At 47.0% G+C, this 27,808-nt stretch overlaps 2 protein-coding genes across 7 annotated transcripts; one reads left to right on the top strand and one right to left on the bottom strand.

Moving 5' to 3' along the window:
* Window positions 1-2,912: 2,912 nt before the first annotated feature.
* Window positions 2,913-16,155, bottom strand: POFUT1 (protein O-fucosyltransferase 1; the record flags this gene model as incomplete). 4 transcript variants are annotated; one of them, XM_083744498.1, is made up of 7 exons in its annotated part: window positions 2,913-6,646; window positions 7,157-7,399; window positions 8,565-8,757; window positions 10,852-10,964; window positions 11,775-11,957; window positions 12,775-12,892; window positions 15,806-16,155. In XM_083744498.1, the coding sequence occupies 7 exons, from the start codon at window positions 16,153-16,155 to the stop codon at window positions 6,458-6,460; spliced, it is 1,389 nt and encodes a 462-aa protein (XP_083600624.1). In that variant the 3' UTR covers window positions 2,913-6,457. The 4 variants fall into 4 exon arrangements, with proteins under 4 accessions (XP_083600624.1, XP_083600625.1, XP_083600626.1 ...); XM_083744499.1 differs by having other exon boundaries at window positions 12,775-12,896; window positions 15,806-16,121; XM_083744500.1 differs by lacking the exon at window positions 15,806-16,155 and adding an exon at window positions 15,482-15,645 and having other exon boundaries at window positions 12,775-12,896.
* A 134-nt stretch (window positions 16,156-16,289) lies between these two features.
* PLAGL2 (PLAG1 like zinc finger 2) lies at window positions 16,290-27,676 on the top strand. Of its 3 annotated transcripts, none has more exons than XM_083744476.1 (4): window positions 16,290-16,421; window positions 18,535-18,635; window positions 19,055-19,420; window positions 20,062-27,676. In XM_083744476.1, exons 3-4 carry the CDS (start codon window positions 19,170-19,172, stop codon window positions 21,263-21,265), a joined length of 1,455 nt encoding a protein of 484 aa, XP_083600602.1. In that variant the 5' UTR covers window positions 16,290-16,421; window positions 18,535-18,635; window positions 19,055-19,169; the 3' UTR covers window positions 21,266-27,676. The 3 variants fall into 3 exon arrangements, with proteins under 3 accessions (XP_083600602.1, XP_083600604.1, XP_083600603.1); XM_083744477.1 differs by having other exon boundaries at window positions 16,310-16,415; XM_083744478.1 differs by lacking the exon at window positions 18,535-18,635 and having other exon boundaries at window positions 16,296-16,421.
* Window positions 27,677-27,808: the final 132 nt, after the last annotated feature.

Raw genomic sequence — 27,808 nt, forward strand, 5'->3', positions numbered from 1 at the left:
CGCTGACCTCAAGACAGGAGCTGCACAGAACTTTACACCTTGCCTGGGGCTTGGAAACGACACTATTTGAACTTCGCCTCTGTGCAGTATGCCTCTGAATGCTAGCTGCTGGGACTCACAGGTGGGCAGAGGGTTCAGAGGGGAGGTCCAAAAAATATCTACATGGTGCCTAGGGAACAACTTGCACCTTAATATCAGCAAGACAAAGGAGATGGTGTTGGACTTTTGGAGGAAGAGAGGAGAACTAGCCCCGCTGTACATCGGGGAGGGATGTGTGGAGAGAGTCTCTTCCATTAAATTCCTGGGAGTTTACCTCAGTGAAGACCTTAAATGTAAAGGTAAAGGGACCCCTGAGCATTAGGTCCAGTTGCGGACGACTCGGGTAGCGGCGCTCATCTTGCTTTCCTGGCCGAGGGAGCCGGCGTATAACTTCCTTCTGGGTCGCGTGGCCAGCATGACTAAGCCACTTCTGGCAAACCAGAGCAGCGCACAGAAACGCCGTTTACCTTCCCGCTGGAGCGGTACCTCTTTATCTACTTGCACTTTGACGTGCTTTCGAACTGCTAGGTTGGCAGGAGCAGGGACCGAGCAATGGGAGCTCACCCCGTCGCGGGGATTCGAACCGCTGACCTTCTGATCGGCAAGTCCTAGGCTCTGTGGTTTAACCCACAGTGCCACCCGCATCCCTGTGAAGACCTTACTTGGAAAATAAATACAACCCAGGAGGTTAAGAAAGCCCAACTGAGACTCCATCTCCTCAGAGTATTGCGAAAGAACGATGTCAATCAACATTTGATGATCTCCATACTACTGGTCAACAATAGAAAGTGTCTACAGAGGGTGGTGAATACAGCACAAGATATTATGGGCTGTCCCATGAATCCGCTGGATGAAATAGCAGATGCCTCAGGAGAGTAAAATTCTCAGGGATGACTCACACAGAAGATATAGAAGCATGATTAGTCACACCAACAGGGTAAAGAACAGCTTCTATCCATGGGCTGTTAGGCTGCTGAATGAAAAGATAACAAGAGGACAACTGACTTTCGGGTTTGGTGGGTGTGCGTCAGTAAACGAGGGGAATTAAGACTAAGAGAGCTGAGTGGGGGGTGCTGGTGTAATCTCACTGTATACAAGTTGTACAAGTGACAATAAAGTATTTCAATTTCTTGTGGTTGGATTTTGTTTGCTGGTTTCCCACAGGCATCTGGTTGGCCACCATGAGAACAGGATAAAGGACTAGATGGGGCTACTGGCCTCATCCAGCAGGCTCTTATGTCCTTAGGACTAGGACTGATGTTCTAGGACCTAAGAGCATCCTTAAGCAAGGAGTCTGAACCTTAAAGGGAGTGGACCACCCCCCAAACTGACTGAACACCAGTTCAAACAGTTGAGCCTCAGTTTCTGAGCTTGTTTGTTGGCCCTCATCCAAGAAGAAGAAGAAGAAGAAGAGTTTGGATTTGATATCCCGTTTTATCACTACCCAAAGGAGTCTCAAATCGGCTAACATTCTCCTTTCCCTTCCTCCCCTACAACAAACACTCTGTGAGGTGAGTGGGGCTGAGAGACTTCAGAGAAGTGTGACTAGCCCAAGGTCACCCAGCAGCTACATGTGGAGGAGCAGAGACGCGAACCCGGTTCCCCAGATTACGAGACTACTGCTCTTAACCACTACTCCACACTGGCTCTCCAACACATTACCAGTGCTGGGCACTTCTAGTGCCTTGATACAGATGAAAGACGAGTAGAATTGATTGTTAAGACTCTCCATATTCACAGGACCTCTCTCCCAGAGTCCTGTTTCTTCATTGTCAAAGAGTAGGCCTGATGAGCTGTTAGCTCGTCACAGGTTATCCATCTTCATCCTAGCCATTTCTCAACCTGCCTAATGAACTAGAGAGCTAACTTGGTCCTGTACCACAGGAGAGGACGCAGTCATGCCAACCACCCAAGTCGTCACCACATTCAACAGAAGTACCAGCTATGTCAGCTGGAAACGGAGAGCCCACAGGAACCCACCAGACTCCAGAGACACACCACCCTAATTAATGGAGCAGCCACCTCGCAAAACGGAAGCAGCTCCTCTAGAGGCCAGGCAGTGGCTTTTACCACCGATGGCTGCTTGCGTTCCTATACAGAAATGCCCCCATATAAGAGGCGTTCAAGGAGGAAAGCTTTGGTTCTCTGCAAGGTTTACACTCACCACTTCCTGGTCAAGGGGTCAGGCTGCCTTTCTGCCCCAGCTAACAAATTTACACTTGAATGAAGTAAGGTGGTTTGCTGCCCTTTACATAATGACATTCTAAGAACTACACTCAAATAGTAGGTGGTCAACTGACACTATTTAACAGGTGAATTGCGCCATGTGCCAATCTTAAGTCAACACTGCCCAAGCTGCGGCCCTAAACTGCTGACTTGCAAGTAGCAGAAATCAATAGAACTTCATTCCATTCAGAATTTGATCATCTGTCTGGAAAAAAATCAAATTGTTCAAGGTGATTATTATTATTACTACTAGTACTAAATGCAATGAATGGGAGAAAAGCAGTTCTTGGGCAGACAGATAAAATCTTCAACTGTGCAAAGAAGCTCTTGGTTAATCCACTCTGCATAAGAATCTGTTGCTTTTAAAAACAGATGCTTGGAAGTGTGCACAGCTTGTGTGGAAAGAGAGAGCCCATGACCTCACTTCTAAGCTGGGTCCTTCTGCCAGTGGCATAAGCCTAATCAGCTCCATGGCAGGCAGATTCTATGTTTGGAGATCCCTAAATCGAAGAGTGAAAGGCAGCCATCTGGGCCAAGATCTTCCTTTTTTCTAAAAGGAGAAAACATCGGCACACGGTTTCACCAGGTGGGTGTTAACCATAGCCAAAGCTAGGAGGAATGTTTCAAGTTATAAAAACACTCAAGAGAAAGATTAATGTTTTATTATGAAAATGAAAAATCACAAAGTTATGCTCTGTACATTAGTTAATTTTTTAAAAAATTAAAACATGGCTTCTGATATTGTGCATAGCACACAAATACCCCAGATGCCCTCCACTCTGAGCCAGCCACATAAATGGAGTTTACAGTGGTACCTCTGGTTACGAACTTAATTCGTTCTGGAGATCCGTTCTTAACCTGAAACCGTTCTTAACCTGAGGTACCACTTTAGCTAATGGGGCCTCCTGCTGATGCCGCGTGATTTCTGTTCTCATCCTGAGGTAAAGTTCTTAACCCGAGGTACTACTTCCGGGTTAGTGGAGTCTGTAACCCGAGGTACCACCTTACACAAATGCTGGCAAGGCTGCACCCCATGGATGAATTGCCTCCTCATGGCACGGTGTAGCTGCACCCCTGCAAATTCCATATGGTCAACATCATTAATAGCACAGCCCTTTGAGTATCCACACTGAATTCACTGGGACTTACTTCCAGATAATGGTGTACACCAGGCTTCCTCAACCTCGGTCCTCCAGATGTTTCTAGCTATCAGGACCAGTGGTCAAGGATGATGGGAATTGTAGTCTCAAAACATCTGGAGGGCCAAGGTTGAGGAAACCTGGTGTACAGGATTGCCACCTTAAAAATATTTCATTAGCTGCATTTAAAACCAGAGGTTGGCATTTCCTCCCACAAAGAGGCAATATATATTGAAGGTATAGCACAGAGGATTCTCATGCCCATTAGAAAGCCACCAGATATGAATGTTGATGCTTCAGTGCTGGCTAAGACACAATGGGCTTTATATATAAATATATGAACTACAGAGTAACTTCGCATACATGATAAAGGGTTTACAAAACTATGAATAGTGTGGAGAGCAAAAAGGGAGATTCCCCTTACCTCTCATAATACTGGAAACCCAGGTTCGTCTAACAAAACAGACCAAACCAACTACTGCTGGGCAGACAAAAAAAAGTAAGTTTTGTCACAGGACATAATTGAATCTATGGAACTTCCTTTGATAATATGTGGAGCTATCCATGGGTTTATCAGGCAGTAAAACAGCTTTTTTTCAGATTCCTGGAGGTGAAATCTACAAATGGCCATTAGCCATAACAGCTAATTAGAACTTCCATATGGCAATATAACTTGATATACAAGATGGAGGTGAGCTGGTGAGGAGAACTGCTGCCTTCAGGCCCTGCCATTGTCTTCTGGGTGGCTGCTGTTGGGAACAAAAGGTTGGGTTAAGATGGACCTTTGCCGGATCCATCAAGGAAATTGCTATATTCTTATGCTTACTGACGAATTGCAGAAGAGTAACTGTTTGTTCTTGCTGCTCCAGTCGGAAATATTGTGGCACTTACTGATCTTTGGAATCAAAATACTGTATTCGTTCAGAAGCTCAAGAAGGGAGGATCCCATCTAACAGATGAATTCAGAGATCATCTCCATGTGCTGTCACAGCCTCAGCCTTCCTTGTTTTTGTTTTGTTCTTCATAAACATTTCTGGACAATCTATTGAGAGTCTTTTTTTCATTTGATCATCACCATCATTTTCATCCATATGACCGGTAGCTTTGGAACACGGTTTCACTGCAGAATCTACCAAAACACAGGAACTGCATTTCTCTTCCAAGCCTAGTGCTTCTCTATACCTTTTAAGACTGAACCTTTAAACAAACTTCTTCAGTACTTCATAAAGATGAGCAAAGACGTCTCCAGCAAATACAATGCTGGTTTTCAGATTTGTAGCTTGCCAGTGATAATTCACTATCAATAAAGTAAGTGATGCAAGGTAGTGATTAAATTAATAAACTTGCAAAGTTGCTGCTTATAAAAGTCTTTACTGGCCAGCCGAAACTGTTAGCATTTATGAATTAGTTTTTTCAGAAGATGGCAGAGGAAGACAGAAAAGAGACTGGAGGCAATACTGCTACCACAAGCAAACAAACCTAGGAAAAGTTCATTTGCAATTCAATCCTGCTATTGCAAGATTGTTCCATCAACACCTAAAAGGAAGATACAGAAGCTAACGATGCTGTCTGTGCAATTCAAGCCCAATAAAGCAAATAGAAAGCTCCAGAAAGTTCTCTCCCCCAGCACAACATATTCAGTCTTAATATAGAGTGCAGATGGAAGGATAGTTCAGGCTTGCAGTCAGCAGCCAGGACAATTTGTCAACTGATGTTCAGAATGCACAGGAGCAGATAATTATCAGAGGGTATGTTGCTGTGCTGTCACCAGAGAAAGTTACTACTGATGTGATGAGGAAACATAGCATGAACTAGGTAACCTGACAGTTTGCAGATCTCCTGCCTGAGGATTTTTCTGTGGGAAAACTCTACAGGTAAATTAGTGAGCATAGTTCCGATGTACATCGAGAAAGCTGAATCATGATTTCAGAGCAATTATGCAGAGAAAAGTGCATAAACACTTTAAAACAAAAAAAATCAAGATCCATTATCTGTTGGCTCCTCTTTTCAAGTGACTCAAATATCTGAAATTCAAAGTGGACCAAGTGGTTATTCCTTTCAGAGACTTTTAAAAGGTCACAGCTTCTAAACATAAAATGGATGCTCAAAGAATGAGTGTACAAGAGTTTGAAGGAATCTTGGAGGTCTCCTAGGCCAAGCCCTGCTCAATGCAACATAATAGTTGCAGCCAGGCTGGGTTTCCAGAATAGAGAGCTCAGAAATACATGACTGCTAACCCACCACAAGCCATAAAATGCAATTGATGCATTGAGCTCTCAGCGAAGTTGCAAATGGGCCCAATAAAAGGTGCATAATATTTGATTTACGAATTATTATGGTGTTTCAAAAAGGAGATTGTTTCTTAACTTCTATTTTATACTGTGCTTAGACTGCCAATTTTGTAAAATACAAAACTGCTCTAAAAGACTCTTGTGTAATAGGATAAAAAAAAAGTATCTCTATGCTACCTGGGAATTGCCTCAAACAGAACTGGTCCACAGGGCACCGGAGTTATTAGGACTAAAACACCTCTGAACGTCCCATAACGTGTCACAGCTGATAGCAAAATCATTTGCTTATAGTCTCCCCACTCCCAGCAAGGGGGAATGGGAATTAAATCCATTTGGCAGCTCAGAAAACAAAAGCACACAAGGCAAATGTCAGTCGGTTGCACAACTGAGAACGTATCTGCTGGTTCCCAGTTCTTAATGTCAGAACACTTCTCGTCAGTGAACAAGCTGTCTTGAGAATACTGTGCATTAAGGAAGCACCAGGCAAGTCATTAATTCCAGAAGAGGTAGCAAGACAGCACAGAAAGGGGAAGAGATGAACGGAGTGGGTTTGCTTATTTGAACCACAACTGTGGGAGGAGGGAATGTTTCCTGGAAGTCATCCACTTCTCCTTTCAGGTCAAGTTCTAGTAATATTCAAGGAATGCCATGAGGATGAACCTGCAGAATCCAGATATATCCAGTGCTTGCTTTGAGGGAGACCTTGTATTTATGAGAACTGTATGCAAATAGTGGGTCGAAAGGCATCTCTTCCTCTAGGGGCTACAATTCGTCCCGTGACGTGGGTGGATAGTCCATGCCAAAAAAGGACGAGGGTCTCCCATGCACATCGCGTTCTCTTTTCACAAAGGCAGTAAAGGACGAAACACAGTTTCCAATGAAGTGGTCAGACTTGCTGAGAATGTACAAATCTACCTGGGGCACTTCAGGCTGCAGGTACACCACTTTTATCTGAAAAGGGGAAAACAAGCAGAGCCCAGTGATTGAAAGTGAACACACACAAGCAGACGTGACATTTGCCACAAGCTGTATATCTATCCCTCCACCTGAACTTGTTTCATCAAGCTGCACCTTTCTATAACACCTTCAGGTTCCCAGAGTATCTTTCAGACGGAGCCATTCTGTCTTACAGTCCTTGGTTCAAGAACCACCACGATGTCTTACCTCAGGTTTGCCATGTGGAAAGTCACCTGAATGATTTTTAAAGTAGTGTTCAGCTACCTCTATATCTAATGCAACCGCATCATATATTCTGAGCAAAAGAACTGTGTTGCCAAATCACTCAAAGACCCACCAGAGCCCAAACTTTCTTCTGCCCATCCCTGCTGTAAGCCCTCCTGATTCCTCCGTCTGAGAAGAAAAGCAAGATATTAATATTTCCAGTGCATACACCCAGAGAGAGAAAAGCAGTGATGTTTGCACCAATAACTTCTTATTGCTCCAGCTGCACCAGGACATTACCTTTTGTTTGAAAAGCTGCTGTATTTCCTTCGTATAAGGCTCAGAGTCACTGGCGATGTACACAGCTTTTGCATCTGTCTTCTTCACCCAGAGTCTTAGCGCTCGTTTTATCTCTTTCAGGCCTGGCAGACACATATCCATGGTAAGGGGTGCAGCAGTGTTCCGATCATAGCCCACGCATTGTGGCGACGCCATTAAATGAGACCCAGCAGTGCCATCTTTCAACATATTGCATGCATTTTTCTAAGGCGGGGGGGAGGAGAAAAACGGAACATCACACACAGGTAGAAGTGGTAAGAAACAGAGTATCATACAAAGGTAGGAGGACTTCATAGCAATGGAGAAGGAGAATTCCACACAGCTAGCTAAAGCAGGCAAAAAAACCACATTGCTAATGGAGGGTCCTTGCCGCGGGATCACATTCATCCAGTGCTTTACCAGCTGCACTGGCTCCTGGTGGAGTACAGGGTCAGGTTTAAGGTGCTGGTTTCGACCTTTAAAGCCCTATACGGCCTAGGAGCAACGTACCTATGGGACCGCCTCTCCTGGTATCCCCCACGGAGGACCTTAAGGTCCACAAATGACAACATTTTGAAGGTCCCAAGTCACAAAGTTGTTAAGATTGGTCTCAACTAGGGCCAGGGCCTTATCAGTACTGGCCCCGACGTGGTGGAATGCTCTGTCCCAAGAGACCAGGGCCCTGCGGGACTTGACATTTTTCCGCAGGGCCTGCAAGACAGAGCTGTTCTGCCTGGCCTTTGGTTTGGACTCAGTCTGACTTTCCCTCCCCTTATGGTCTTGATTTATCGGCTATTTTAAAATGAGGCTGCATTTTAAATTGCATTTTAACCTGTATTTTAATTTTTCCCTCCCTCTCCCCCCCCCATTATGTTTTTACTGTGATTTTATTGGTGTTAGCTGCCCTGAGCCTGGCTCTGGCCAGGGAGGGCAGGGTATAAATAAAATGTATTATTATTATTATTATTATTATTATTATTATTATTATTATTATTATTATTATTAGCTTCAGTTATATTCCCATCCCCAAACAGTCTAGTTCAAGTATGCAGGAAGCTGTCAATAACTGCAAGTCACAATGTGTACACCCCTTCAGGATCAGAGGCAGCATGTCTCTGAATATCACCAGCTGCTGGGGAAGAAAACAGAGAGAGGGTACCTGATCTCAACTCCTGCTTATGAGCTTTTCAGAGGCACCCAGCTGGCAAAGGATGGCCCTAGGTAGGCAACAAGATGCTGAGCTAGGTAGGATTTTGTTCTGAACCAGCATATGTTCTTAACAGCCCCACCCTCTCCCTTTTTTATTAATGGAGCTGGAAGCTGCCAGTCAGACTCTATTACAGCTCTGCCCACATTACAGTCCCCAAGGAAGTATATTTAAGAACCATACCCAGTCCGAACCGACACGCAAATGGATTCCCACGTAGGGTCTGACCAGGAACGAATTAATATAGGACTCGCCTTTGTTCACCATCTCATCAGACCATACCATGTACTGATGCAGGGACCGGTACTCTTCCAGAACTGGAAACTGGGCTGGTGCCCCCGGAAGAGCCACAACAGGATGTTCAGAGGAGGGAAACCTAGTAAAAGACACAGTGGAAAGATCAACAGGAGCTACAACTTGCCATGTTTGCTCGCACCAGTGCTGCTCAGTTTTTACTGTTGAGAACTTTTAATGCAAATGCTTCTTTCTAGTTAAAATTTTTTTTTAACACACCTACAACAAAGAGATGAATTACTAACAAGATTTATGAAGAATATGCTAACCCGAATAAAGTTAATCTGTATTTTGCATTTCTGTTGTCATGCTCTTCAGCTCATAAGAACTTCCTAATTCCCCAGACGCTTTGCATCACCTCCCAAATATTTGCATACTGGAGCTTAGGCAGGCCTCCTTAGGGGAAAGAAGTTGCAAAGTGCACCTCCCTGTATTTTAAACTACGGCAGCAATCTCTGAAAAATCAACAGACTAAGCAAGCCGACTTTAGTTATGCATGCATCTGCCTAATACTGTCACAGACCTTTGCCCTACGCATGCCAACTGGCAGCAGTGTCTTACGGTCTCAGAGCTGGAGGTCTCTTTCCTAGTTCTACTGCCCAAGATCCTTGAACTTCTTACAAAACACATACCACCCAAAGACCGTTATGCGACTCTTCTTCCTTATTAAAGCTCTGTGCAGTGATAGCAAATTGCAGGTTAGATGTGGGTTGCAGGGCCAACTTTCAGATTGTATTGAGATGGCAAGGGGAGTGAGACCGGGCTGTATTTTCACCCCCACATTGTTTAGCTTTTTCCTAAATGATTTAGAGGAAAGTCTAATGGACCCAGATGGTCATCTCCCAAAAATAGGAACCAGAAAGACCCCTATTTTGCTATATGCCACTGCTTCTTATCCCATCCTCAATGGAAAATGTAATGTTATTATCAAGGCATTTTTATCTGCTCAGTTTTTGTCTGATATTATATTTTGTCTGTTTTTGTGTTTTCTTGTTGTTAAATCACCTTGGTTGCCATCCGTGCGGAAAGGCAGGATACTTGTCCATCTTTCTTTACGGTCTGCAAATAACATCTTGGAGATTCCGGGCCTCAGGGAGATTAGGCTGGCCTTGGCCCCGGCCTGGTGGAACACTTTGCCACAAGAGATCAGGGCCCTGCGGGATTTGGCATCTTTCTGCAGGGCCTGCAAGACGGAGTTGTTCTGTCAGGCCTTTGGTCAGGGCTCAGCCTGAATCCCCTTCTCTTTTTGTGTAAGAACTAGTATGAAAGAGGCCTCCCAGCATTCTCACAGGCCCATATAAGAACAGCGTAAGCAGTTGGGCCTGATGAGCATTTACTGTTCCCAACCATAGCTGTCAACCTTCCCATTTTTTTGCGAGAAATTCTCTTATTCCAGCGCAATTTCCCGCTGCTATCCCAGATTGTTAGATATCCCGTAGACTGTCCCCAGGACAGGTGAGGCTGCTGATCCCTTATTTTCAAATCTGAAAGTTGACAGCTATGTTCCCAACCCTAATCCTGCGGAAAGCCATCTAATTAGATTTTAATTTGATACTGACTTGTTTTTTAGGAGGTAATTTAATTATTGTTTGATTTTATACCAATGTTATTGTTAAGATATGCCGTTCCACCTTAACAGACGTGTGGAATTGTTGTATGTCACATGTCTGTTTACACTCCAGCACAGCTTGCTGGGAACTTCCGTTGTGTGTATAGCTACTGCTTATGCTGCTTGCTTGGACATGAAAGGGAGAAGACATGTTTTTCCTTTTGTCCTGGTGTACGCTGAATAAACTGCCTGTAAATATGCTTTACACAGCCTCTCCCTGCCACTTCTGTTGTGCGTTTACTCTGCTGAGTTGCGTGCCCAGCTTCTGAAGCTCTGGGTTGCAGATTCATGCTGCACCAAGGACTGGAGTTTGACTGGCACGTTGGCCGGTGGGCTGGAGCCAGCTGGGGGCTTGCCAATTGCCCCTGATTCCTTAGCAGCATCCCAACAGTTATATGTCTGATGTTAGCCGCCCTGAGCGCGGTTTCAGCTGGGGAGGGCGGGATACAAATAAATGATGATGATGATTTCCAAGAACCCTTTACAAGCCAGAAAAGCAATGGAAGAATGTGCCCAGTGCCTAACCACGCCCTTCGCCCAATGGCACCCCCAAGCGACACTTGCTACCTTCGAATCCAGTGGTCCTTGTAAGAGGCACTGAAGGAGAGGCCTCCAAACAGCTCTGACCTATCGAAATCCACAGCAAACTGATCCCAAAAGGGGCCAAAGGGGTTTCCATCCTGCAAAAGCAAAGGCAGCTGCTCGTTCACTGCGGCAGACGAAAGGTGAGGCAGGCCAGAGGAACAGGCAGCTTTGCGGTTGCTACGGGAGCCGCAAGCTCCTAGCTGACACAGCCCATATTCCATAGTCCCGCCCCCACTGAAACCTGTGTGTAAGTTTACCAGAAGCTTTCCAAGTATAGAGAGGATGAAATGAAGTTAAATACAAACACACTGAAATGATCCACAGAACATTATCTAGAACAAGCTTCCTCAAACTCAGCCCTCCAGATGTTTTTGGCCTACAACTCCCATGGTCCCTAACTAGCTGTTGCATAATACTGTTTTATAATTTATGATAATTTAGAATTTAAATGTATTTTCATGCAATGTTTGATACTTCCAGCTGATGAAGTTGAATACATCGAAACACGGCCCTGTCCTGGTTTCTTATCCATAATTTCTGATCCATAATTGACTTCTGCTCAATGATTGAAACTAAGATCTTCACGTCAAATCTGACTATGGACTAACATGAACTCTTATCTCTAATACTGTAACAAATTATTGTGTTGTACATATCCTTATGAGTTTGAATTTGTAATCTCTGTTTGAGTTTGTAATCCTTGTCAGAATACATACTTTTGAATGGGTTAGTTTTTGTTACAATTGACTATTGATTCGCGAGTAGGGACCACTCCCACCATAGAAACTTATACTGGCCAGAGTTCTTGGTGTGCTTTTTTCTTGATTTAGAAGAACGGCAGCAGCAGAGCTTTTACTACAGCCCAGGGTTACAGAAGGCACCTCAGGGATGAGAAAGACTCTTACCTTCATGGGGCAAGTCCTTTTGTCAGCACTCCTCTGAGCTGCTGCTTCAAAGCAGTATGCCACTCGCTTGCCAGGAGGCCAGTGGATGGGTGCCAACCTTTCCATAAATTCCTCCAAAGTGATGACCCGGTGGTACTCCAGGAGAGGCGCCAGCTTGAAGTATTCTTTGTAGGGAACGTGCTGCTGCAATGCAAAGAGAACAGAGTTTAGGAGCCTGTCCACACACATAACTGTTCCAGCAATAGTGAATCCACAACCGTCTGAAGGAAAAGCGAGCAGCATAACGTAAAGGGCTGAAGGATTTCCAAAGCCTAGTCTCCCCTGGTCTGTCAGATTTGCAGGTTTGATGTACTATTGACTCCTTCACTATCCATGAAACTCCAGCTTGAAGCAGAGGCCAGGAGAGCTTTCAAGACCTGCAGTTGGCTAATTAAAGACTAGAGGGGGACCAGAGCTTAATGGTTGAAAACTATTTTTTTTGCTTGTACAAGGTATACAAAATGTAGGTAGCACCCAACACCAGCAGAATTAACTCCTCTGTTCCAAGGACCTATTCACTGAGCCTGCTTATGTGTGGCTTTGGGGAAATACCGTATTTTTCGCCCTATAGGACACACCGGCCCATAGGATGCACCTAGTTTTTTTGGGGGGGAAATAAAGAAGAAAAAATTATCCCCCCCAGCCGCGGCTTCAGCGTGCCCCGCGTTCTGGGCAGCAGGCTGCTATCTGCAGCCTAGGGAGCCCTGCGGGAACTCCCATGGGCTCCCCAGGCTTGCGGATATCTGCCTGAAGCCTGGAAAGCGAGAGGGGTCAGTGCGCACCGACCCCTCTCGCCCTCCAAACTTCAGTGAAATCCTGCATTCCCCCCATAGGACGCACACAGATTTCCCCTTCATTTTTGGAGGGGAAAAAGTGTGTCCTATAGGGCGAAAAATACGGTACTTAGCATTCCAAAAGCACAGAACCCAAATATACCTCAGAAGTTCTCAGAACTACTTACATTTGTGTAGGGAGGCCTGTGATACCGGTACTCAATCCAGGGGGGCACAGCTAAGGTCCGATTCACCATTTTAGCAAACGCCAAAGAGCCCAGAAAATGGTCTGCTTGGTTCCCAAATCTCCCTTGAAATAGAACATAAAGAGCTGTTTCTTAGTCACCAGGCTGGGGCAGAGCAACAAGCCTAGGGAAACTTCATACTGAAGAACTACATGGCTGCCAAAATCAAAATGCTGCAGATCTTCCTTCATTATGTTGAATTATTCACAAAGCTTAAGCATAAGGCAAGTCGCATAAATGTTAGGACTCTGGAACTATTCCCAACCCACAGAAGCTTGCAGAAGTCCTCTCCCCCCATTAAAAAAAGTCCTAGTATTCAATGACGACCAATAATTACTTCCAAATAACAAGAATGGAAACTCTTACAAAAGTTTAAGAAATTTATTGCTCAAAGGACTAATAGAAGAAAGTATACTTGGACAGCAAGACTTCTGACCTCTGTGGATTTATTTGGAAAGCTCTCAGAAAGCGGTATCAAGGAAGGTGGCAATGAGACGTCTGATAACCTGGAGGCAAATTATACCCATATTGAATAATCAAGTGGCTATTTACAAAGCTGAAATAAAAATCACAGTTGCTGTTTCCTTAATTGAAAGCTTGCCCAGGGAGCTTATAATAGTTTAGCAGTCTTTAAATCAATCTCTCTCTCACACACACTTTAAGTCAATTGTATTATTTTCTTGCCTTTTAACATTTATCTTCTAATTGGTGCACTCCACTGCAGAGATGGGGAACCGTTACATAGGAATTCCTTCCAGTAGCACCTTAAAGACCAACTAAGTCAGTTCTTGGTATGAGCTTTCGTGTGCATGCACACTTCTTCAGATACACTGAAACAGAAGTTTCCAGACCCTTCTGTTTCAGTGTATCTGAAGAAGTGTGCATGCACACGAAAGCTCATACCAAGAACTGACTTAGTTGGTCTTTAAGGTGCTACTGGAAGGAATTTTTTTGTTTTGACTATGGCAGACCAACACGGCTACCTATCTGTAACCGTTACATAGGAGTCCAACACACTGCAGGTTGACCAAGAATCACAAGCAGGTCACTCCCTAAGCTATAATGCAATAGTAGCATGCAGCAACCTAACAATAACCTACAGGGCAGCAGTCCCACCAGGAACATGTTGGTGAAGCAGCGCCCAGTAGGATGGAACTCTCTGCTCACCAAATGATGAGCAGAAGGTTCAAGCCTGCTGGCAGCACAGGTCTGCTTTGCCCTGTGGAAAACACACTAGTGCAGCAGCACCCAGCAGAACTGAACTTGTCCCTCTGACCCATCATCTGACAGACACGGGGAAACAGTCTTGTAAAAGGCCATAACTCGACTGCAGAGCACCTGTTTTGCATGCACAAGGTCCCAGGTTTGATCCCCAATATTATCATTAATATGAATTAATTTTAGATACCACCCTTCATCCAAGGACCACAGGGCAGTTTACAGTATTAAAAACACAAAAATACATAATATAATAAACAAAACAATAACAGCCTTCCACACATACAATTTAAAAGGCCATAGATTCCTGGGAAGGACTCTTGGTTTGCAACCCAAGGAAGCTGCTGCCAGCCAGCGCAAGCAACACTGAGCTAGATGGACCGCGACCCACCTTGAGGGCAAGGCAGCATCCCAAGTTACAAAAAAGCACAGCAGGAGAAACAACAGGTTGGTTATTAGTTTTTTGTTGTTGTTGTTGTTTACAGAAAGGTAAAAGGAACAGAGGAGAAAAAAGATGTGAATCTGCGGCCTCCAGGTATGACTGGACTTCACTGTCAATTATTTTTATTGATTTTCTGAATTACAGTATTACAAATCATTGCCAAATTAATTTCATTAAATACAGTTTTAATACAGACCCTCCCTGCCTGCAGACTGTCTTGCCAGAGTGGTACATGCTCTAGTTATCTCCGGCTTGGACTACTGCAATGCGCTCTACGTGGAGCTACCTTTGAAGGTGACCCGGAAACTACAACTAATCAAAAATGAGGCAGCTAGACTGGTGACTGGGAGCAGCTGCCGAGACCACATAAAACCGGTCTTGAAAGACCTACATTGGCTCCCAGGATGTTTCCAAGCACAATTCAAAGCGCTGGTGCTGACCTTGAAAGCCCTAAACGGCCTCAAAGTCCCAGTATACCTGAAGGAGCATCTCCACCTCCATCGTTCTGCCCGGACACTGAGGTCCAGCGCCGAGGGCCTTCTGGTGGTTCCCTGACTGCGAGAAGCCAAGTTACAGGGAAGCAGGCAGAGGGTCTTCTCGGTGGTGGCGCCTGCCCTGTGGAATGCCCTCCCTTCAGATGTGAAGGAAATAAGCAGCTGTCTTATCTTTAAAAGACATCTAAAGGCAGTCCTGTTTAGGGAAGCTTTGAATGTTTAATAGACTATTGTATTTTAATATTCTGTTCGAAGCCGCCCAGAGTGGCTGGGGAAACCCAGCCAGATGCGGGTATAAATAATAAATTATTATTGTTATAAAACGGGTTTCCTGCTCTCCACATGAGATATGTCCAAGATGTGCCCCTATCGCTGTGCTTTGTTCTCAGTTCAACTCTAGTTAACACCCTCCAGAATTTGTCAAAATGATTATCCATCAGCTGCCCCTTTACATCCCTGAATGCAGCAAAACAAAGAAACAAAACCCCAAGTGAACCTTAACGTATATTCTCAGTGACAGCAAGTGTGGTTAATACTCCATCTCCACTTTAAACATCTGCTTGATTTTGAGTAAGTTCTGAAAAAAGCAGGTACGGCTGGACTTCCACTCCCAGCAGCCAGCGCGGTCCGCGGTGAGGGATGACGGGAGTTGTAGTCCAACGGCACCGGGAAGGCCCCTCAGGCTCCTCAAAGCCCCCGGGGGCCTACAGAGCCCCGGCCTGCGAGGGGAAGGAGAAAAGGGGGGAGGGAGAGGGGACGGTGATACCCGAGTGGCGCCCTGGGAGGGGAGGAAAGGAAGCGCGCCCCCCCGCCGCCTCACCCATGCAGGGGCAGTAGAGTAAGTATCCCGACGGGTCCCAGGCGCCGCCGCCGCCGCCTTCGCCTCCGCTGCCCAGGTGGAACAGGACGAACAGCACCTGCAGGCCCGCGACGCCGACCGCCTCCTTCCCGGGAACAGCCATGCCTCCCTCCGTCTCTTCCTCCGGCTTGGAAGAAGCGGCTTCGGCTCGTAGAGTTTAGCGGGAGAGAAGCTGCCTCGCTAGGCCGGGCTAGGCCGCGCCCGTCTCCATGGCGACCGGCCCCTTTTCCCGGCATGCCCCGCGGCGGCGCTCGTGAGGGCAGAGCGGCCGGGCCGAGGCGGCTTCCGGTCTGGGCCGGATGTGGCGCCATGGAGGCCTTGAGGGGCGCGAGCGAGCCCGCGAGAGGAAAATAAAGGCGAACGAACCGCCGCCGCCTCAGTCCCCTCAGCCGCCGCCGCCGCCGCCTCCTTCTCCTCACGGAGCGGTTCCTCTTCCCCGCAGCCTCCGGTCATGGGGCCTCCGCCGCCCGCTCAGTTACCACAACAAGAGCTGGGCCCGCCTTCGTCGTCGTCTTCTTCCTCGCCTTTTCCTCCAGCCGGGACGAGCCAGCGGAGGGGAGCGACTCGCGGGGTGGGGGTGAGCGAGCGAGCGAGCGGCCTTGAGGGGTTGTGTATTAGTGGCGGGGGGGGGGACGGTTTCTCGAAAGTACGCATGCGCGGGGGTGGCGGGGGGGGGTTAATGGAGTTTGGGGACCCCCCCTCCAATGTTAGGTACACCCCCATCCCCCCAGATAGGTGAGGGCGGCCATAATATTCCAGCAGCGCCGTGCGCGCGTTTACAGAGCCACAACAACAACAAAGGTCAGTCCCCTGCCCCGAGGAGCTTCCAGACCTATAGTGGGAAGCGGGCGGGCAGGAAGAGCAGGTGCAGCTCTGCTTCGTTGCAGGTGGAAGCAGGGACCGGACTGGAGGAAGGAGCCCTGGGGATGAAGAAGGGCAGAGTGGGGGTGGGTGGTAGCTAGGAAGACACCAGCCTCTGTGCCTTTTGGAGGGAAGGGTCAGCGGTGTCGCTGCGGGTAGTGGGCATGCAGGAGGCTCCAGGATCAACCTCTGGCGTGAAAAGGATCCGGTGGGAGGTGTTGGGAAAGACCTTTTCTGCCCCTGAGCTGCTGCTGCTGCCAATCAGAGCAGACCATTTTGGGCCTGATTGAGACAGTAATCATGGCTAGGAATGAGGCGGACTCCCATATTCCGTTGCCAAGAGAGAAAATACACAGAGAACTCCATAGTTTCTCTCCCCTTAAAATAAACACGAAAAACTTGGAGCTTCCCGTAGTAGAGGAGTGTATGGGATTTTAGTGCTATGAACTCTGCTTGCCCTGTTCTCCCTCTTCACTCCTCATTTCTTCCATAAAACTAGGTTAAGCACTTTGTGCACCTGTTTGTTCGTAGAGGGTTCCCTGAGTCTTGGATGCAGTAGAAGCAATGTGCCTCAGCCACACAAACAGCATTTTAGCCGCTCAGGTCTTACTTGAGTCCTTGGCTATATGCAGAAGGCTTTCCCTTGGTTCTGCATGCTCACTGTCCAGAGTGCTGATGGGCAGTTTCTTTTCTGCCTGCAGAGGGAAGGGCATGAGAGAAGAAAAGTGCTGGAGCTCTGGCTTTGTGCCCACCTTCCCTGAGAAGGTGACATGGCCTTGTCCTGATTTGACCTACTTGGATGGAAACACTTGGCCCCAGCAGAGTGGCAGCCTGCCCTGTTGGCTTGCCAAATTCCCAGGCAGATGTGCAAGCACAACAATCACATTAAAAATAAATCTTGGCATCCCTCCGGCAGGTGACGCGAGTAGGGAACGTCCCTTGAACAAGGATCAACAGTAAGCTTTATGAATTAAGTGAAATGGCAGGGATGAGGCTATAGTCAGAAGGTTGGGGCCTCTAAGCAGTTTCGTTTCAGCTCCTTTTGAAGCTGGTTGAGGGGCGTAATTTTAGTATGAGAAAGCAGCTGAGAGGTACCAGGGCGTGTACAATGAAGAACTCTGACCCAGCCATCTTCTGAAAATGATGTGATGTTTACATAGAACCATCACTGTTGTGGTGCTTTACAGCGTACGGTAGCCCAATCTTTCCCAAAAGGCATTTGAATTTTAACAATGTAAATGACAAAACAAAAACAAGGGCATGCTTCAGTTTCCCAGATGTAAAATGTAAACAGTAATTATGTACCTAGTAGGCCAAGATGAGGACATTAAGGTGCTGTGACTTTTTTGTTCTTAACATGTAGTCGTTACTTCATAAATCAGAAAGTGTTCATGTGGTCATACCTTATCAGGTCTTTCCCCCCCCCACCTCCTTGGCTTTCATTGCTATGGGGCTGCTGCTCCCAGATCACTCGTTTCACCCCCAAATACATTTTCCCAATAGCAATTGAAAAAGTGACATCTGTACTTAGAAGATCAACAGAGGAATGGGTTAGAGCAGGCAAGATACTTTTGAAAGGTCACCCCCGACACTTCTGGAATTTGGATTGTAATGATGTAGTTTCCATCGCCCAAGTGGGAGTATTCCAGGACTTATAGCAGAGTGGGAATTTTCTGGTCCTGCTTTCCCCCCTCACTCACTGCTTTGCTTGGCTGGCTATGCCTCTTGCTGGCCTGGGTAAAGCATATAAAGAAGTGTGAGCAGCAACTAGCCCAATGTACAAAGGTAAAAGTTACATGAGTTGCTCTCTCCACTTTTGCCTCCTGAAGGTTGCCCAGAAGGCAAGGCGTCCCTGAGACTGGAAAAGGTTCCCACCCCTGCCCTTACATCATGCAGCTCACCTGATTAAAGCAGTGTACTAGTTCAGTGGGTAAGTGTTGGGTAAGGTAAATGCCATCTCCTTTATCAGGCATTTGCAAAAGTAAAAGGAGTGTCATACACTGAATCCAAGACACTCTGTGTCAGTAATGAAACCTCAAGATGAGCTGGACTGTGTCCTGAGCCTTTCTTTCTTTAAAAATGCAGACAGATTTCCACTGTTGCTGCAAAAATTGTACACTAGCACTGGCATTTAAGATTGTGGTAGCAATCTCTTCTTTAAATATTGAAACTGAAAACAAGTCACAAGTGCTCTTTAAAGGTTGATGTTGACATCTAGGAATCTAAATCTTTTCCTGTACTCAGAATAGGGCTGTTGCCTAAAAGTAGATTTAAAATGTGGAGTCTTGTCCCACCATCTCTGTGCATGTGTCCATTCACTTCCCTTAATCACGCAATTCGTCATTCCAGGTAGCAACCTCTTCTTGCTGAAACTTTTGAAAATTGTCAGTGGGTGTGACTATACCAGTGAGATGCCCATGGGCAGGACTTCTGCTTCATTTGGCCCTCCTCTGCTAGGCCTGCCATGACCGCATTCTTCACCAGCGTCCCCAACTGGATTCAAGATGCAAAGCAGGAGGAGGAGGAGACGGGCTGGAAACTAGTCCCCCGCCCCAAGGGCCGAGAAAGCGAGAGCCAAGGGAAATGCCAGCACGAACCGTCAGGAGCCTCCTTCCCCAGTGTGGATAAGCTGAGAGCAAACCCAGAGCAGAGACCGTACGGCTGCCCTCAAGTGCACTGTGGCAAAGCCTTTGCTTCCAAGTACAAGCTCTACAGGTATGTAGGGGGGATGGGTTAGAGCAGGCATGTTTAACGTCCGGCCCGGGGGCCTAATTTGGCCCTCCGGTCAGTTTAATCCGGCCCCTGCTGCAGTTTATCACCTTGGGCAAACTGCAAAAAGCAGCTCAACAACTTCAACACTAAAAGGTCAAAAACCTTTGGTTGGCCCTCATGCATGTTCACTTCATCAAATCTAGCCCTTTTTGAAAAAAGTTTGGACACCCCTGGGTTAGAGGGTTGGGCTAGGACGGAGCAGCCTCAGCTTCAAACTTGGCCAAGGAACAGGTTTGGTTTAGAGCAGTGTTTCCCAAGCGTAGGAAGGATAACTTACACTATGCGGCCATAGATGAAAAGTTTGGGGCTGCTGGTGAAAGGCAACAGACCTTGCCACACAAGCCTCCATAGCATTCTTCCCCCCAGGTCCCTTTTATGATCTGAATGGTGTAAGATGTGTGGATGGGTGTGGCAAATGTCAAATTCTTTGCTCTCCTTCACTCCTATAACTCTTAAAACCGGGCAGAGGAGAATCTCCTTTCCCAAGCTAACCTGCCCAGCTTTTGTGGTGCTGGGGGTGGGGGCGGGGGCAGGGACACAAGCAAGCTGCTTATAACCTGTGCTCCCCCCCCCCCCCCCCGCAGGCACTTGGCCACCCATTCTGCCCAGAAGCCCCACCAATGCATGTACTGTGAGAAGATGTTCCATCGCAAGGACCACCTTCGCAACCACCTGCAGACACATGACCCCAACAAAGAAGCTCTCCACTGCCCAGAGTGCGGCAAGAACTACAACACCAAGCTCGGCTACCGGCGCCACCTGGCCATGCATGCTGCCGCCAGTGGCGATCTCAGCTGCAAAGTGTGCTTGCAGATGTTTGAGAGCACCCAAGTCCTGCTGGAGCACCTCAAGGCCCACTCCCGGAGGCCGTCGGGCAGCGTGAAGGAGAAGAAGCACCCCTGCGACCACTGCGACCGCCGCTTCTACACTCGCAAAGATGTGAGGAGGCACCTGGTCGTGCACACGGGCCGGAAGGACTTCCTGTGCCAGTACTGCGCCCAGCGATTTGGCCGCAAAGACCACCTGACCAGACACATGAAGAAGAGCCACTCCCAAGAACTGCTGAAGATCAAGACGGAGCCAGTGGACATGCTAGGCCTCCTCAGCTGCAGCTCAGCCGTTGCAGTGAAAGAGGAACTGAGCCCCGTCTTGTGCATGGCATCCCGGGATGTGATGAACAGTAAGAGCTTCCCTGGGATGCTGCCAATGGGCATGTATGGGGCACATGTCCCCACCATGCCCAGCTCAGGAATGCCCCATTCTTTAGTCCCCAACCCACTGCCAATGGGAATGAGCTACCCCCTGGAGTCGTCTTCCCCACCACAACCTCCCCCAAAGTACCAGCTTGGATCTACCTCATACTTGCCTGACAAGCTCCCCAAAACAGAGGTGGACAGCTGTTTGGCAGAGCTCCCTGGAGGCCTGTCCCTTGTGCCTGGTGAGCCATCCTCGTCCTCCCCTCAGCCTATCACCCTGGAGGAGACTCTGCTCTCCAAGAGCCCTGCTCTGCTTTCTGAGGCTCTCTGTGCTGCTAACATGGACTTCTCCCATCTCCTGGGCTTCCTCCCCTTGAACCTCCCGTCATGCAACCCTCCCGTGTCCTCGGCGGGTCTGGTCATGGGCTATTCACAGGGAGAGACCCAGTCACTCCTCACCACTTTGCCACCGCAAGAGGCGCCAGGAGCTGCGACCTCCCTTGGCTTCGGAGCACTTCACTCGCTGCCCTCCATGTTCTCTCCTGGCTTGGGTGCAACCACCTTGCCACGTTTTCACCAAGCGTTCCAGTGAGGCAGCCGGGGAAAGAACGGGACTTCCCTTCGGCGTGTGGATTGGGTACGGCAAAGGTGCCCAGATTTGTTCTCCTTCCTACCGTAGGCTGGGAAGGCTTGAGGGGAGGAGTGCCTGCGTGGTCTGGAACTGCCACGCGGACTTTGATGTGCGCCTCAGTCCCAGACAGTGTGTAGGTTGCAGCAAATAGAAATTCAGGTATTTCCCCAACCTTGTTTGTTTGGTAAATCAGGCATCACACTGACCTTCTTTGGGGCTTCCGTCCTCATTCCACTTTAGGAGGTGATTGAATTGGGGGTCTGCCTCACGTTAGGGCACAACATTTCTTCTGCATTTCAGCACCTCAGTCCACGGGGAAGGCTGGAAGAGCCTGTTGTCGTCTGCTGCCCCTCCCACAGCACCTCTCCTGGTTGCGCCCACACAGTACTGAGTGTGTGCACAGTCAACACTTCCTTTCTTCAGAGCCTCTTCATTAAGACTCATTCCAACCGAATCGTGTTTACGCACCCGTAAAAAGTCTTCCCCCCCACCCCTCACCCCCACCATTGCAAATCAGGAAGTGCCAGGAACACCGTCCTTGTTTCTGGCGCAGCTCACACACTGTTTACACAATGGAATCGGGTCGCCCTGATTTCACTTCACTACTTCCATTTCTTCCCCTGTGGGGAAAGCAAAACTGACTATGGATTGCTTTTGCCAATTTAGCTGACTGCTCTGTAGGTCATGTTCCCTTAAATCTCGGCGTGGGTCAGAAGGATCCTGCAGCCCAAACAGCCCGGCTTGCTTTCTTTTCTGTGTTTGTGAGCACTCTTTCCCAAAGCATACGCAGGGATGGAGGGGAGTGGACCACAGCCTCACCTGTTAATGGGAGCTCGTTGCTTGAGGGCTTCTCTCCACTTCTGTGGCTTACTTAAGTTCAGCACAGGTCTGCCACAGTGCCTTGCAATTGACACTTGGTCCTTGGCTTAGAAGCACAAAGGAGCTTGCTGAGAGAAGCCAACACTTCAGCCCAGCAGCAACAAGTCCTGAGAAGAAGCTTCCTTCTACCTCACCCCAGTGCTTGTTGGAGGAAGCCATTGGGCTGTGCTTTGCAGTAGCCACAGAGCTTAATATTTCAGCCTCATAGGCATTGGGGTGGGCTTGCCCAAGCCGTTCCTTTGCCCAAAGTAATAGGGTCACAGTCTTGCTCTCCCAGTGGCTCAGCAAGACTTGTGCCACTTGCCTCTTGAAGGAAGTTTGGCAGCATTTGTGGGTGGCACCTTTGACCCAGCTGTGTCGTGTTCTCAATATGCCTTCATACCCTTGTTCCTGCGCCATGGGTGTGCTTCCCACAACTTCCTATCCTCTTTTGTCTCCTTGGGACCTTGCATTCCTTTGTAAGACCCCCTGGACTTTTCTTTCCCCCCCTCTCTTGCACAGCCAGTTCCTAGCATTTCCCTTGTGTTCCAGGAATGTGTTACCCAGTTAAAATGAGGCCTGCTTCGTAGTGTTTTCTGTGATCTTGCACCCATACAGAAAACCAAAGGGTGGGGACATGCAAAGAGTGCAGTGGCTGTCCGGGTTGCTGTCTGCTTCTTCTGCGACAGTTCAGGGTCCTTGCGTGCTTTGTTTTCCAAGGCAAGTTGATGAATTGGGCCCATTGGTGCTTCCCAGTTGCTCCTGGGTTTCTGCTTCTCCATCATGCATTTGCGTGCCGGGTTTGCTGCTTCCTTTCCCCCTCTTGCTTGGATTCCACTTCCTTTTTCCCTTGCCATTTCAGCAAGCTGCTTTCCTGGGCTATTCTGTCTGTATCACAGCAAATACCTCATGAAGTAGGTTCCCTTCCTCCCTGTCCTTATGAGTTCGCACTTGGTAACCTCGTTTGGGGTCAGTCTGCCTGTGTGGCACTTCAGGGTAACTTTATGAGCCCCAGATGTTCACTTCTTCATACCTCAGATATATATATACATACATATATACATATATAAATATATGGGGTGGAGTAGGGGTTAAGACAGTAGGATCTGTTTCTCTTGCTTGCCTGGGTATAAGCCTACCTCTGCCTTCATCCTAAGACGTAGTTAGTGGTCTCTCTGGAGCCCCTTCTGCTTCAGCAGATACATAGCAAGTTTGTTTTCTACTAGTTCCAGTTAGTTCCAGTTTGCTTTTAAGGTCTGGGGTTTTCTCCCATTGCCTTCCAGTGTTTAGATGCTTTCAGTACAGGATTCCCCCTCCTGCAAGAACAGGCTTTGTAGGCTTAGCTAGCCCTTCTCTAGCTGGAATTTTTTCATATCAGTTTAGTATTTTGCATTATACTTACCTCAACAATAGCATGTGAAAGTGAGTTCCACAAGCCATGCTTCTTGATCTGTTTTTAAGACGTTGCCTTTCTAATTTCAGCGAGTGCCTTGCGCTGGGTAAATAGGAGAGTGTCTGGGCTTCTCCTTATCATTCAGTATTTTTAAATACCTCAGTTGTGTTTCCTGTTCCTCTCTTTTTCCAGAAATTGCTGCACAGTCTCTTATGCAATCCTCACCACATCCCTACCTCGACACTTGTGATAAATCTCCACACTTCTACCTTCTTCAGACTTTTGAACGTAACTGATCCAAGATTTTCCCAGTTTGAGTTGCCTTTTTGTTGTGTGACTCTTCCAGTTTTTGGCAATTCCTGCCTTGTCTGTTGCCTGCTTTACTGCTTCCAGCCTTGAGTTTTGACAAAAGTCTGACTCGGGAGAATATTTAAGGCTATAGCCCTTGTTCTTTTGAATTTTTCTCCATGACTTGTGTTTCTTTGTTCTTATTACCTAACCGAAGATATAGGTAAGATCTCTGTGCCCCCCAACCACCCCAAGTAATTCAGAGCCAGCTTGGACCCCAAGCTTAGTATTCACATTTATACCGAAATATTTCTCTGCTAATAATTTGGGGCGGGGTAAGAACTTGAGTGAGAACCATCCACTGAAGCCATGTTCACATGTTACATATGTAAGATTTGCCATCATGTCCCTGTGTTGTTCAGCCAGGATGCATTTTGCAGGAGGAAAAAGCACAGACCAGCTCAAACTGGGGTGAGGAGGAGAAATGTGACAGAATCTTCTGTCCCACTACCAGGGTATTCTCTCTGTGCAGAACTAAGTTTCCACTGAAGTTTTTTTTTGGGGGGGGGTCAGGGTACCTCCACCCCTCTTAGCTTTACTCAGGAGTGAAATTGTCTGAATCTGAAGGTAGCCTAGTGTCACAACTAGGCAGTGGGAAGGAAGCAACACTTAAGATAGGAATTAGCAGGTTCCTCCCCTTGGTGCCTATCCCAGGAATAGTGCTACAGTAAAAGGAAAGGGTCCATCATTCTCACTGCTCATCAGTACACAGCTTTCAGGTTACCTTGAAAAGTAAGATGAGCTGATTATCTTACCTAGTAGTTGTTAATCTTTATCCCATTATTACACTTAATGACAACTAGTTCTGCAAACTTATAGCCGGTGGAAATAAGGATATTTTCTTAGTGTTAAACTACTGTAAGTTAATTTCATTGAGGCCCATATTATTTGGAAAGCTAAACAACTGGTCCGTATTCACCCTTTCCAACTGGCATGTGGGTTGTTTTTTTAAAAAATACTTCAGTTGTTTCCTTCCTTTTGATCCTAAATGTGGCTTATTTATAGGGGACTTAATTTCACACAACTTGTTTCATAGTGTGATGCCCGTTGTGAAGTAGAATTGGGTCTTGGAGTTAAAGAGGTTTCATTCCTCCTCGCAGAGAGAATTCAGCTTTAACCAAGGCCATTCCTTCATCTCCCCCCTCCCCTATTTCCCCAGAGCTTACGAATGATTCAGGTCATGATGAGGTGATCTTGCCACAGCGGTTCTCTGTTAAATGCCGCTTGTATTCTTGTGTAGTCCAACCTGATATTTACCACCCTTTCATGAACCATTGAAGGCAAAAGGTTTTTCTTCCTTTATGGTGTGGCAGATGCCAGTTCATGCGGCACAAAGACTGGTAGGATCACCTGTTGGAGATTCCTACCATGTCAAAGGGGGGATTGGCTAAAATGGCTGCAGTTTGTTGGATCCTCTTGGCCATTTGTTCCTCCTTGGTGTACCTTTTTAGCCTCCCTCTTGAAGAAGCTGGTACTTAGACCCTTCCTAGCTTTAGTGATGCCAGTGTTACAGCACCCCGAACAGTTTGTCTCCCATTTAGCTTTGCGGTTTCTTCCTGTACCAGTTAGCCACCTGTCTTATGCCGAATGCTACAACATCGCAGCTCTCTATGTTGGACTCTTTCTTATTGACCAAGCTGTTTATTTCCCTTTTAGTTAGCAATAAGCCCAATGGCTTTATTTTACTAGCACTGACTCTTCTCTGTAAATAGTAAACTCATCAAGGGGCAGGGAGGGTTGTGCCTCACTGGCACATCTTAAAACTCATAACCCGTTTTATTTTCTGACTGAGGTGGCAAGTTGCTTGAAATTTGCAGATAAATCCAACACGCTCTTCTGTCCCAGAACGCTTTGCTCTCCCGTCCTTTTGTGTTCAGATGATGTCTTTGCAAATTCTTTCGTTTCTTGCCTTGTTTTGTGGGATTGACTGTCCCCAAGAAGAATGTGTCCTTCACAGCAGTGGAATACCACTATTTCTAGACTTGCCCATTAGAAAGGGCGAAAGCGAAAAGATGTGCAGCCTCCTGGGATTAAAAGGAAGAGGGAAAGTTAACATATTTTGGATTAGTGTTACGTAGGAATCTTTGCTTAAATAGTTATGCCAGATAAAATGAATGACTGCAAGTGCAAGCTCTGTGCAAAGAGTTACACCTACAGTGTGTTGTCTACATGTGCACTGCATGCTCCCCTCCCCTCTGCATTGGTGGTCCTAGCAGAAAGATCCCTAGGCTGCCAGATCTTAACAAAAATGGTGAAAATGGTATATGATAAAAAAGTGGGAGTTTTGTAAAAGGCGAAAGATTTATACGATCTGAGGTGAAACCAGAGTATTCTGTGATTCTGGCTTGGTTTGTGTCTTTCTGCATTTTTTGCAGCAGCTGTTTCATTGGGACATCTCAGAGTGCTTCCTCTCACCATCCACCCAAAGAAAGAAATGTTATGTGTTGTGTCAATGAACTAAGTATCTCTCCGCTGTTATCCATGGCTGTTTAAACTGACCCCCCCCCCAAAAAAAACCTAGGTAGTCAGGAATGGCTGCCTTCGCCTTTCCGGTTTTAGTGTGTTCTCAACCTCTAGCGAGCATCTCGTTAAAACTCTGGGTTTTTGGTTAGTCTTAATAACTAAGAGCTGTGGTTTGTTTTGTTTGTTTTTAAAAATGAATGCTTTGTAATGTGTTTTAACCAAGGTTTTACCCTACCTGCTAAACAGGATGCTTTTGCCTTAGAGCAGGCTGTGGGGTTATAACCCCCGCGCCACACACACACACACACACACACACACTCTTTGTGATCTGCCACCTCAAGGCGCCGGCCATGTACCTGCTGCTGCTTGCGATGGTAGCCACGTTCTCATAATTTCATTGTACTTCTGTGTGCATATAAAGGATGGTAAGGGAACAGGGCAACTGCTGTCACCCATGAGAAAAAGGGGGTGATGGAGGCATTGCAGGAAGGAAACAAGACTTAGTGGCCTGCACCTCCCCAGAGAGGAACCGAAGCCTGTGGGTGCCTGCACTTGGCATGGCACGTGCCCCGGGTCAGACAGCTGAGCTCTGGTTGCTCCTGCAAAAGCCTTAATAGCATACACTGTGACTCTGGTGTGCTTTGTACTGGGCAGGGTGTGGGGCAGGGAACATGGGCAGAGGACAACATAATCTGCCTGCAGTGGGGCACGATTCTTGCTTTGGAATTAGAGATTTGGGACAGCATCTAGGAATGCTGTATTCCTCGAGTCATTTTTCACGGGAAAGTTTCCTGTTCCTCTGAACAGCACAAGGAGAACCGACGGATTGAACTCACAGGCGGCCCCTCTGCCTGAGAGTGTCTGTCCCATGACTGTGTTTTTGCTCTCCTGCTCAGGGCTGTGGTCTAACAGCTGAACTTTCAAGGGCTCATTTGGAATTTCTCCGACCTTGCAAGAGGGAGCTGACCTCTTTGGCTCACCTGAGCCATACCTGCCTCGTCTCCCAAGCCTGCCTGCCTGCCCTCCGTAAGAGCCACCAAGGCCTTCTAGGCCTGAAGCTGGGACTTCTCAAACAAATCTAGCACTTTTTCTAAATACAGCAAATAACCTCCTCTGATGAAAAGTATTGTAGGACTTCTTACAAGTCCAGGTTTTTAAAACTAAAGATTGAAGTGCCATTAGGAAGTGTACAGTTCATCATTGTTCAGTTAGCTTTTCTTTGTCTTACAGAATTAAGTCCAAAATGAAAGAGGGTGTGTTTTGTTTTTTTTTTAAAATGAAAATGCTTATTAAAAATGTTTGAAGTATAAGCTATTCTGTTTGTTTGTGAGAGTGGGAACACCTATGAACAACGCAGGTTGTATATACTCAGGATCCATATTCTATATCATCCTGCTGGAGCCTCTGGCTCTTCCCTAGAAATCTATCCCAGGTTTTTAGCA

Source organism: Podarcis gaigeae (assembly GCF_964106915.1).
Source record: "Podarcis gaigeae genome assembly, chromosome: 6".
NCBI lineage: Eukaryota > Metazoa > Chordata > Lepidosauria > Squamata > Lacertidae > Podarcis > Podarcis gaigeae.

What these genes read in the sequence shown, in the direction of transcription:
- PLAGL2 (XM_083744476.1), top strand. Translation starts at nt 19,170, where the DNA reads ATGACCGCATTCTTCACCAGCGTCCCCAACTGGATTCAAGATGCAAAG. An exon ending in TCCAAGTACAAGCTCTACAG is followed by an intron (nt 19,421 to 20,061) that starts GTATGTAGGGGG and finishes CCCCCCCCGCAG; the next exon opens with GCACTTGGCCACCCATTCTG.